This window comes from Marmota flaviventris, chromosome 9 (assembly GCF_047511675.1).
Source record: "Marmota flaviventris isolate mMarFla1 chromosome 9, mMarFla1.hap1, whole genome shotgun sequence".
Lineage (NCBI taxonomy): Eukaryota > Metazoa > Chordata > Mammalia > Rodentia > Sciuridae > Marmota > Marmota flaviventris.
In genome coordinates, this window is record NC_092506.1 from 114,528,770 (window position 1) to 114,541,401 (window position 12,632).

Here is a 12,632-nt window from a genome sequence, read left to right on the forward strand (position 1 = left end):
CATGCTATACAATTTACTCATTTAAAAGTATGCAGTTTGACTGGAGATGGTTGCACGTACTTATAATCCTGTGACTCAGGAAGCAGAGGCAGGATGATTGAAAGTTCCAGGCTCTGTGAATGTAGCTCAGTGGTGAAGTGTCCCTGGATTCAGCCCTCCCCAGCCCAAGTTAAAAAAAAAAAAAAAAAATGAATGCTATATGTTGAAAGAGAGATTGCAATAGGGTGGTTGGCTTAAATCCTGAAATCTCCTTTAATATATTGCTGCCTAGCAAATCCAAAGCATAGGCCAGCCAGAGGAAGGGTGAAGAAATGGGGAACTGGGGAAGACAAGCTATGTATATATTGATTGGGTGCGGGTTTATTAATTGATTTGGATATCACAGTGTTCTTACCTATGTTTCTGGGCACTATTTTTGTTTGCTTGTTATTGTTTTTATTGGGTAGTATATATCTTTTTTTTTCTTTTCTCTCTCTCTCTTTTTTTTTTTGGGGGGGGGGGGTACCAGGGATTGAACCCAGGGTTGCTTAACAGCCCAGCCTTTTTTTATATCTTATTTAGAGATAAGTTCTTACTGAACTGCTTAAGGCCTCAGCCTCCCAAGCCTCTGGGATTAAAGATGTGTGCCATTGAGCCTGACTGCTAGGTAGTATCTTTATTACAGTTGATTAAGTTACTGACAGTGTTCATAATAAGTCCAGGGTTGGATTGTCTGAAGTTTTATGATGCCGCATGTCTATCAGTGTGGCTCTTTTAAATGTTGTATAGTAAATTTGGTGAGAAGGAACAGTTGAATAATCTTCTCCCTCCTCAACATGAACCTTGTATCTTACATTACTACTGCCTCCTGGTTATCTATAATATATATAGACAACCTACCACTATATATATAGATAGATAGATAGATAATCTACCACTGAGATTATATATACACACACATGTACACATATACATACATACATACATGATAATAGTGACCCAAGTAGGACAGAGTAGGTGATGTGTGAAGAAGCAAAACTGACACCTGGGGATATAACTCAGTGGTAGAGCACTTGCTTACCTTGTATGAGGTCCTGAGTTCAATCCTCAGTACTTGGGGGTGGGAATGGGGGGCGGTTTAAAAAAAAATGCAGCAAAATTGTAGGTACTGGTGGTGGTGGGGAGTTTAGTCATCTCCGACATTTGTATGTGTACTGACTCCTGTACTAAAGAAGAGAGTTTTATAAGTTCATGACTGATTTTGTTTTGGGTTATATTTGGATGGAGATTTGGACAGGGAATGCTACTGCACTGGAAAGACTACCAGAAAAATTCCCATTTAATAACTAAATCAAAACCAGTCTCAGAGGCTTTGAGATGCAGTCTTCAGCAGTTGTAGGTAGGTTGCAGTAACTTGCTTTTCATTGTAGGTGTTCCTTTGCAAGTCCTGTAGTCTTTGAATTCACAGTGGCCCCAAACATTATCTCTGTTGACAGTGTGGACCCTTGTGCTAGGTAAATGTTTCTGCTTGGATCCTTCAGTTCTTGGAGCACTCTTTACCTCAGAGATGTCTACCAAAGATGGCTCCTACTTATTGCTTTAGGCAGTTTTCTTCCACCTGGGCAGTATCCTCCAAGAGTTCCATAAATGTATTCCTTTCCAGCTGGAGAGTACTTTTGCTGTAGGTTTATTTACACACATGGATGTTAGTGTTGGGGGCTTTCCTGAGTAGATAAACAGCCTTTGTTTTTCTTTTAATTTTTTTTTTAATTTTTATTGTTGGTTGTTCAAAACATTACATAGTTCTTGATATATCATATTTCACACTTTGATTCAAGTGGGTTATGAACTCCCATTTTTACCCCGTATACAGATTGCAGAATCACATCAGTTACACATCCATTGATTTACATATTGCCATACTAGTGTCTGTTGTATTCTGCTGCCTTTCCTATCCTCTACTATCCCCCCTCCCCTCCCCTCCCCTCCCCTCTTCTCTCTCTCCCCCCTCTACTGTCATTCATTTCTCCCCCTTGTATTATTTTTCCCTTTCCCCTCACTTCCTCTTGTATGTAATTTTGTATAACCCTGAGGGTCTCCTTCCATTTCCATGCAATTTCCCTTCTCTCTCCCTTTCCCTCCCACCTCTCATCCCAGTTTAATGTTAATCTTCTTCTCATGCTCTTCGTCCCTACTCTGTTCTTAGTTACTCTCCTTATATCAAAGAAGACATTTGGCATTTGTTTTTTAGGGATTGGCTAGCTTCACTTAGCATAATCTGCTCTAATGCCATCCATTTCCCTGTAAATTCTATGATTTTGTCATTTTTTGCTGGGAGCCATTAGCCAAGTAGGTATGACAATTTCCTTGCCAGCATACCCCATGTTGTAGTGACATTGCATGTAGGTGACCTTGCTCAAGGACCAGGGCGGATTAGGGTGTTCCCGGTTTAGGATAATCGGGTTTAGGGCGTTCCAGGTTTAAGATTATTCCTGCTGGGAATAGGGTGTATCCTGCTGCCTGAGTTCCCCTTGAGTTCTCACGGGATTCAGACAGTATTTTTTGGGAGACAGAAGCCCAGTGGATGTGGATTTGGGCAGAGAACGTGGATTTCCCCAGAACGTGTTTGTAGACGGCTGGTGTGAGTTCGGGAATAAAGAGTTGCTGTTTGAATCTACAAGCTGTGTGGTGGCTCGTGATTGTGTGCCCAGCCAGACTGCGGCAATTTTTTAATGCAGAGTAATACTCCATTGTGTATAAATGCCACATTTTTTTTATCCATTCGTCTATTGAAGGGCATCTAGGTTGGTTCCACAGTCTTGCTATTGTGAATTGTGCTGCTATGAATATCGATGTAGCAGTGTCCCTGTAGCATGCTCTTTTTAGGTCTTTAGGGAATAGACCGAGAAGGGGAATAACTGGGTCAAATGGTGGTTCCATTCCCAGCTTTCCAAGAAATCTCCATACTGCTTTCCAAATTGGCTGCACCAATTTGCAGTCCCACCAGCAGTGTACAAGTGTACCCTTTTCCCCACATCCTCGCCAGCACTTGTTGTTGTTTGACTTCATAATGGCTGCCAATCTTACTGGAGTGAGATGGTATCTTAGGGTGGTTTTGATTTGCATTTCTCTGACTGCTAGAGATGGTGAGCATTTTTTCATGTACTTGTTGATTGATTGTATGTCCTCCTCTGAGAAGTGTCTGTTCAGGTCCTTGGCCCATTTGCTGATTGGGTTGTTTGTTCTCTTATTGTCTAATTTTTTGAGTTCTTTGTATACTCTGGATATTAGGGCTCTATCTGAAGTGTGAGGAGTAAAGATTTATTCCCAGCCTTTGTTTTTCTGAAAGGAATTTCAGCAACTCTGAAAAAGCTTTAAAACCTGGAAGGCTGCCATGCCCCTGTTGGAGTGAGGTGGCATGAAAGAAAAACTGAATCTCAGAGAGTGAATAGAGTGAAAAGAGGTTGGAGATTAAGTCACAGCTGAAGCTGTAGGTTAGGTTTTGCTGTATTGCCTTATGCATTGAACAGCAAAAACAATATAGCTTTATGTTTGTGTAGTGGCTTAGAAAATAATAGCCATTATATTGTGCTCCAGCAGGTTAAACTGAAGATTGTTACCACAAACTTGCATATAAACTTTTAAAGTGATACCAAACCATTTTTAGTGTTATATAAAACTGACTGAATACTGATCTTTCTACATAAATTTTCCCCTCAGAAGCTTCTGATAAGTGGTTTTAACAAAGGCAGAAAGTTGTAATAAATTGATAGAACGGATGCTGGGATTGAAATGTGTTTCCTCTTTTAGTTTACTTTTTAGAAGTTTGTTTTTCAACAAATGAAGTATGAGGTGTGGGGGAGGGGGCAAAAAGTCATTTCCATTTCTGAACTCAGTCAACCTGACTAACATTTTGGTGTGTAAGTGAAAATATTTTTCTTTAGATACATGTAGAAATGTGTATGCTTTGAGATCCCTCCCCCCCCAACTCCAAAGTCAGGCACAGTGGTGCACAACTGTAATCACAGATACTTTAGAATTGTGCATGGGAAAATCACAAGTTCAAGGCCAGTCTGGGCAACTGTAGTGAGACCTATCTCAAAACAAAACAAAACAACACAACACCCCCTCCCCATTTGTTTTTTTCTCAGTGGGATCATACTCTATATGTGCTTCTTTTTAAGTTCAGATTTAATAAACATCTATTACGTGTTACATGCATCTTTGGGTAAGAAACAAACCTGGTCTTAGAAGTTAACCACCCTAAATGAGAGAGCTTAGGGATATATGGGGTGTGTTTATTACTTTTGTTTAATGCTTTTAAAGATAATATAATGCTTTTAAAGATATATATAGTAGTGAAATTGCTGTTTTAATTTTTAAGTGTTGTAATTATCTGTATAAAACAAAAATAAAGTGCATTAACTATTGCTTCACTATAGATTGCTTTACAATTATGGTTGTATAGTTTACTTTGTGTAAAAGTAGTTGGGCAAGATTTTAAAATAACATTAACATCAGTAGTTAAAACTTACAATTACATAGTAACTGATTGGTTTGGTTTTTGTTCTCAACTTTTTTCGTGTCAGAAAGATGAGGCCATTAATCCTTAGAATAAGAGATGGGAACTGAGGTACAGGCAGGTTAAATAATTTGCCTAAAATCACTCGACTAGTAAAGAACAGTGCTGAGATTGAAACTTGGTGTTTAATCCTGTATACCCTGTCCCTTAAGTATATGCTTTTGTTGTTTTTTATCATAAATTAACAAGGCAAAAAATGCCTAGGTAATACAAAATTGTCAATTAAACAATGTTAGTTGATGATTGGGTGTCAGAATTTAAGTAGTTAGATCGAATTGCATTTAGATTGAATATCAGAGTTGGTTTTCCTAATAGAAAAGATCTTTTTTACCACTACATTTTTTTGTCATTTTTAAACGAAATGAAGTTGTATGTCCAATTGATTGGTAAAGCTTGTATAATACAGGCACTGACTGCTCTAGGGCCTTCAGGGTCCTTGGAAGCAGCACTCTATCTAGCTTACCTTGGCATTCCTGATTTCATGTCAAATGGGGCAATTTGACTCCAAAAGTCCATGTACTGATAGTGCTATGAAAACGTGTGTTTTCATGCTGGGAAACTATTTCCCGTTCCAAGTTAAAACACAAGGAACCACATCCTTCCCCTTTTAAGAGCAGCAACTCCCTTCTTGAATCAGCTGGATAGTAGAAGGACTGACTTTTTAACTTTTGTACCATTTTTAACTTTTTCTCCCCTTTACCGCAGATGTTAGCCTGCCTGCTTTTTTCTCCCATGTCCCTACAAAATGCAAAACACATATCCCTCCTTTTGTCTCTTTTCCTCTACTTAGATCCTTTATGGAACATGTGGCTAATGAATCAGATTCACCTGGGAAGCAAATTACTGAGTTTACCCTTACACTACTGAATCAGAATTTAAGCAGTAATGCAGTGAGACAGACAGACACACACATACCCCACTCAGCATTTTATTATGAAAAATTACAAACATATTCAAACAGAGATAGTAGTATTGTAAACCCACATTGCCCAGCTATATAATGGTCATCAGTTCAGGAGCCAGGATCACTTTATCTATGCTCTTGCCCCTCACCCCTGCTTATCTGGGTGATAACACCACCACCCCCAAAAATGTAGAATTAAAAAAAATATAATAGTGAATACCTTTATGCTCTTTACCTGGATGCTCCAATTTTGCCTAATTTATTTGTGTGTGTATGGGGGTACTTTTTGGTTGCTCAACCATTTGAAAATAAGTTGGGACATCCTAAAAGTTCACTTCTAAATGCTTTACTTTGTGTTTCCTAAGACCAAGGACATTCTCCTTTGTAATGATAATATATTTACTACACTTTGGAAGTTTCTGTAAGTATTCAAATAATGCCCTTTATAGTCTCTTATATTTTATTTTATTTGTGTGTGTGGTCTTAGGGATTGAACACAGGGCATTGTGCATGCAAGGTGAGCACTCTACCAACTGAGCTATATCCCCAGCCCTTTATAGCATCTTTTAAAAGAAAAATCACACATTACATTTGATCTAGAACAGCTCCTCAGTCTTTATGTTTGTAAATATTTAATGACAGTGACATTTTTTGAATCCAAGCCATTTGTTTAACAGAATATTCCAGAATTTGGATTTGTCTTACTATTTTATCGTGAACATATTCAGGTGGTATGTTTTGGTAGGTGATATTTTCTTCTCAGGATATCACCCATGTCAACTTGTCTGTTATTAATGATATTTAGTTGGTCACCTTGTTAAGGTAGTTTTGCTAGCATTTCCCATTGTAAAGGTACCTTTACCTCTTTATAATTAAACATCCATTGATAATTTTTACTTTAATCAATTTGTCTAGTATAAGGTTCATCTATACTTCAATAGAACACCAAGTTTTAATTTCCGGGGCATTTTGTGATTAGAGGAGATCTGGGCCAAATTAGGAAAGTAAGAAGCTAGGAATATTGTTCCCATGAATCTAGAGGTCAGGGGGAGTGGCTGTATATGTATTTGAGATGGTCATGAAGGGGGATCCTATTCATGTCCCCTTGTCATGTCTTGCTAAAAGCCTTCCATGGGACTTCGAGGGAGTGTGGTTAGGAAAACATGAGGAAAGCTGCTGGCATTGTGGCCCTGATGCATTGATGAGTTCTTATGCTCACACCTGCTTTTGAGCATTAGTGACTGCTCCTGTATACACCTGACTATGTAACTGTCATTAGTCTGCATGTAAGTCCTTTCTGCCTTGAATCATAATCAGATTTGCCTCTGACAAAGGTTCTTTTTTTTTCCCCCCTCAGTGGGTGAATTTGTAAGTGATGTTCTGCTAGTTCCAGAAAAGTGCCAGTTTTTTCACAAAGAACGGATGGAGGTGTGTGAGAATCACCAGCACTGGCACACAGTAGTCAAAGAGGTAAGAGAGTGGATGGGGAAAAGTAAAGCATTGTACCTGTTAGAAGAGAAAGTAATATTGGTGTCCAAAACCTCACCATGCCTTTCAGTTATTTTTTTTTTAATTACTTCTGCTTCTGAATTAAAAATACATGGGAGAGGAATAGATGTTTTTGTAAGAAAGTACAGCTTAGATTGTCCGACTTCTAAAATTAAAACTATTATAGGGCTAGAGATGTGGCTTAGTTGTAGAGTATTCACCACACCCTGGATTCTATCCCCAGCATCCCAAAAAAGAAAATAGTGAAGTTTCTCTCTTCATTTGAGCTGGGTGTAGCTTATTAATACAGCACTTGCCTAGTAGGCATGAAGTTTTATCCCTAGCACACACACAGAGAAGAGATTAAAAGGCTGTTAGGCAGGGATTGTACATGCTTTCAGCAGGGCTCCTCTGAAGGCATCCTAACCCTCTTTACTAAGGAATGTGTGGAAATAGCCAGTTCTAGAAAAACTGGATACGGAATATAAACCTCAGAATTGGTTGCCATTTCTCTGTTCTGCTGGAGAGAAACACTTATTCTGGTCACCTGTAGTTTGATTGATTCTTCAGTCAGTAGTCTTTTCTTTATTCAAATTCTGAAGTAGTATCTATACCAGTGATAGTAAAAATTAGCATTAGTCATCTTTAATGGGTGTTGATAATCAGTAGAAGAAACTCCCACTTTCTTAAATTTTTTTTTTTTTTCAAATTTGGACTTTTAGTTGTTTTGGCTCATCTGATGCTATAAGTTGGGTATAATTTTTTTTGGGGGGTGGGGAGGTACTAGGAATTGAATCAAAGGCCTCATACATACGAAGCAAGTGCTTAACCACTGAGCTACATCCCCAGCCCTTTTTATTTTTAAGATGATATTGTTATTATAGGCAGTCCTCGAATTTGTGATCCTTTTGCCTCAGTCTTCCAAGTAGCTGGGATTATAGGCATGCACTATGCCCAGTTAATAAATCTTATAGCATCACAACTTTTTGGCTGGTAAGTTGTGTGTCTGTAAGAGAAAGCATTACTTAGTGATTTGATAAGGGTTTCTTTGGGATAAAGACAGGTATCAGAAGTCTTTGTGGAATATGTTTTGATGTGGTCTGTGGTTTTCCTTTAGGCATGTCTGACTCAGGGAATGACCTTATATAGCTATGGCATGCTGCTGCCCTGTGGAGTAGACCAGTTCCATGGCACCGAATATGTGTGTTGCCCTCAGACAAAGGTTATTGACTCTGTAGACTCTACTGTGTCAAAAGAAGAGGAAGAAGAGGAAGAAGATGAAGAGGAAGACTATGATATTTATAAAAGGTATATTCTTGTCCTGAGCTCTGAAATAATTTAGCACTTCTGTAATAATGGCTGTTGGCTGATAGTTCCTCACTTTTGGGTAAGGTGGGCATACCCTTGTAATGCTAGAATTGATTCAACCTGCATTTCATTCTGATTGAAGCTGATCATATACACACCTGTGACTTTTGGCTTTTTATTGTTGTGGGCCACATTATTTACTGCAGTTTAATGTAGTCTATGTTCACTAACTCTTCCCTTTTGCTGATGTAGCTAGGCTGAGGGCTTTCATAGCATAGTTACATATAAGTTGAGCTTATTTCCTGTCTCTTTTTGTGTTTGAGAATAGGGAAGGGAATCATTGTGCTTTGTGTGTAGAATTGATATTAACCTTCCTTTATTTTTATTGTGGCCTTTAGTGAATTTCCCACTGAAACAGATTTGGAAGACTTCACAGAAGCAGCTGTGGACGAGGAGGATGAGGAAGGGGAGGAAGTGGTAGAAGACCGTGATTACTACTATGACACTTTTAAAGGAGATGACTACAATGAAGAGAACCCAACTGAACCCAGCAGCGAGGGAGCTATTTCAGACAAAGAAATTGCTCATGATGTTAAAGGTAACCCAGTTTCAAGCTGTGGCTTTAAAATCCATGTGATCATTGTTTAATAGTGAAGGCATACAGATTCTAAGTAATCAGGTAAGTCTCAGAAGGAAAGGTGGTGTTTCTGCGCTGAAGGGGAATCCTGCTTTTCTGTGTAGTGGTAGAGCGGTAAAGTGATGTTAGCAGTAAGCAGGCATGCATGACCAGGAAGAGATACAGGGTTGACTCAGAAACAGAGTTTGCTTTGTAAGAGTTTAGAGAATAAAGGGCAATATCGTCTGTTTGTCAGCAGGATTATTCCACATCCAACCTTCTCCTCTCAAGTCTTAACTTTTAGGATGGAATAGCTTCCTGGGTTTTTCTTTCACTAAGCATATTCTAATCTGTAGGCTGCTCCATCTGTTCAGGTATCTGTAGCTGGTAGGTTGAAATTGAATGATCTTGTCAACTAAAACAAAGAAAAGGTTGTGATAGTTCCAGAGAGCACATGGCCTCTGCTCATTGTGTATTTGAAACCAGTTAGGATCTGAAGAATTTTAAAACCCAGCTGGGAGAAAATTAATTGGTCTAGAAATTTATGATTCATCTTGGAGAATATGAAAATAGGAACACTTGTCCTTTGTAGGCACGTCAGTGTTTGCTGTGGGTATCACCACTTAAAATAACCTTTCTGCCTGCATTGACTCCTTTGGGTCCTTGAAACCACTAAAATAGACAAACCAGGATCTATTTCCATTTAACAGATTTAAAAAAAAAAAAAAAAAATGAGAGACTCATGAGGCTATGAGAGACTCCTCTTTGTTAACCTGTGTGTCAATCTAGTCTCAGATGGTGCAAAAAAAGTGTTTTGTTTTTAATTTTTTAAAAAAATCTCCATTCCCCTATGTTTTTGTCACATGGAAAGTGACTTCATCCACAGAACCCCTGACCTGTGTTGGTGAGTTAGGTCAGCCAGGGCCTTAATTTCCTGTGTGGTCCCTCATTACCAACACCTGGTTTTATCATGGCCGGCCTGTAGCATTTTGAAGCATTTGAAGCACTGCCTCTGCTCTGCTGATACTCTGACCATTTTCACACAGCTGTCTGCTCCCAGGAGGCGATGACGGGGCCTTGCCGGGCTGTGATGCCTCGTTGGTACTTCGACCTCTCCAAGGGAAAGTGCGTGCACTTTATATATGGCGGCTGCGGCGGCAACAGGAACAATTTTGAGTCTGAGGATTATTGTATGGCTGTGTGTAAAGCGATGAGTAAGTCCCGCCTTGCGCTGGCCCTGTGCAGCAGCGCTGTCCTGTCCAGCGTTCTGTCTCTCCCGGCCGTCCTCGTGGCTGCATCTGTGACATGTTTCCGCCGACTCAGGTGTTTGCTGTCAGTTGTTTTCCCCTCATCTCTGTGCTTCCTAGACTGAGGCTTTGCTTTCCTGTTGGCAGTAGTAAGCTCAGTTTTCCATGTCCCGTGCTCCCCTTGTGTCTGCTGGACATTTAGTGGTGGTGGTGGTAGTGTTGTGTGCCTTCCCTGGTGCAGTGGGTGGCCACAGCCAGGGGCTTGTTTTTTCTCATCTAGACTTGGAGTCTATAAGTGCTGAAGGTGCTCTGGTATTGGTTGGGAAGCATTCATGATTGAAAGGCACCAAAGGGTAACTGAATAGTCCTGAGTTCTGTCCATGATTGTATTCTAAGCTTTGCCTCATTTTTTTTTTTTGCGGGGGGGGGGGGGGTACTGGGGATTGAACCCAGAGGTGCTTAATCACTGAGTCTATCCCCAGCCCTTTTTTATATGTTAAGAGACAGGGTCTCATTGAGTTATTAGGGCCTCACTGAGTTGCTGAGGCTGGCTTTGAACTTGAGAGCCTCCTGCTTCAGCCTCTCAAGCTGCTGGGATTTCAGGTGTGCACCACTGCACCCAGCCTGAGTTTTGCCTCAGTTTTGCTTCTTAATCTCATCTTTGAACTACTCTGTTACCGAACAATGTGATGCCACCTGATGGAATGCCCACTTTTGAAAAGAGCATCAATATTTTAGGGATTCCATAATACCGAAAATACCTTGCATTATTTACTCTAAGGATAGAGCTTTGTAGCTGAGTACTATTTCTTTAATATATTGGAAACCTTGGATCATGCAGGGCTTTAGGAAATGAGGAGATTTTAGTTTGTGTTTTTTTGGTCTTAGAGAAACTACTACTCAGTGCAGTAGTTCAATTGAGTTGGGTTTATGTTAGACACAGGTAGGAAGAGTTTTTCTTGTCAAGCCCCTCTTAACCTGGTGGTACCTACCCATGTGCTGGGAAAATCCTCAAGCCAGGCAGTTTTCTTTCATTCCTACTCTGGAATTCATCAGGATGACTTGCTGCCTGTTCCTGGTATTTGCTCTAGAGGTCTGGGTGGGGATGTAGTTTCTGATGGTTTTTCATTTCATTCAGATACCTTCATGCTCCCTCTTTTTTCTTTCTCATAAAGAGTTTTAAAATCTTTATTGAATTCAGCATGCTTTCAGAGCTTCTACTCTGAAAGTTGCTGTACTTGGAAAAGACTGTTATTTGAATCAGTTGAAAAGGTGAAAGAGAGTGAGCTTTAGGAACTTTGGTGCAAAAACTTTACCAAGGAAAGATTTAGTGATAAAAATTATTGCTTTGCAAAACTACTCAAACTAAGAATCAATACAATTTCCATAATTGGAGCCCTTTAAAGATCTCACAGAATACAGAGGTGGCAACCTCTATCCAAAGGCTCAAATAAATAGTCTTCTGAGATACCTTGGAATGGAAGGTCTGTGAAATCCATGTGGCTTTGGGGAAATTGCGGAGAAGAAATTCTGTTTGTGTGCTAGGGGGAGGGCTTGCTGGCTGGAGGGCTTTGAAGGTCTAGAGCATCAGGTTTCTAGTGGTCGTGTTTGTGTCCCTCTTCAGAGGGTCTGAGGCAAGTAGATGTGCTAGCTTCATGAATTGTAGTGATTTTGCTCTGAGCCCTTTGTGTCTTTAGAAGTAAACTTCTAGATATGCTGTCCTTTTCCCCTTTTGTTCCCATGGAGGGTGGAGGCACACTGTGTTTTGCATTCTGTGTATTCACCCCAGTGATAGAAACCATCCTCAGCTCATGAGCCTGCAGACATGTGTCCCTGATAATGAAGTGCATTTAGCACAAAGGACTTGAATTCTCCTTCACTGAATTTTTTAGTTTCTTGGAGAATGTGATCTGTCTGCTCTTTAAACTTATTTGGGACTCAGGTATTCTTCACATGATTTTACTCTAGGTTTATTAAAGGGAGCAAAGAAGATTCTTCTGATGGAAAAACTTCGGAGTGACTGATTAATCTGTAGTATTATTTTTATTAGTCACATTTTTTTTAGTATTTATTTTTTAGTTGTAGTTGGACACAATAGCTTTATTTTTATGTGGTGCTGAGGATCGAACCCAGGGCCTCACTCATGCTAGGCAAGTGCTCTACCGCTGAGCCACAATCCAAGCCCTAATCAGAATGATTAAAATGACACAGTTCTGGAAATTAGGTGAATTTGTTTCCAAGGTAAAAATTAGTTGTATTTTGGCATTTGTCATGATAAACAAGTTACACATTATTCCTCCCTGGTTTGGGAAATCTTGAATGAATTGGGCTAACACATAATTCCAGAGGTGTTTCTTAAGAAGTTAGCCAAGTGAACTTGCTCCCTTCCCAGTTCTTTCTCTTAGAGATTAAACTCCATTATACTTATACTCACTTGCCTGGTGCTAGTAAGACATTATGTGTGAACAACAGTGAGGTGAGGGGTTGTCCATTCCAATGGGCTTATGT

At 39.7% G+C, this 12,632-nt stretch overlaps 1 protein-coding gene across 4 annotated transcripts in view; it reads left to right on the plus strand.

The window, feature by feature from the left end:
- Positions 1-12,632, plus strand: part of Aplp2 (amyloid beta precursor like protein 2) — a 73,751-nt gene that overhangs the window by 40,660 nt on the left and 20,459 nt on the right. For 2 of the 4 annotated variants that reach the window (XM_071616871.1, XM_027945436.3), the window contains exons 4-7: positions 6,823-6,935; positions 8,071-8,261; positions 8,660-8,859; positions 9,924-10,091. In XM_071616871.1, coding sequence (XP_071472972.1) covers positions 6,823-6,935; positions 8,071-8,261; positions 8,660-8,859; positions 9,924-10,091 — 672 coding nt within the window. The remainder of the gene's footprint in view (positions 1-6,822; positions 6,936-8,070; positions 8,262-8,659; positions 8,860-9,923; positions 10,092-12,632) is intronic. The other 2 variants (XM_071616872.1, XM_027945437.3) reach the window with 1 other exon arrangement.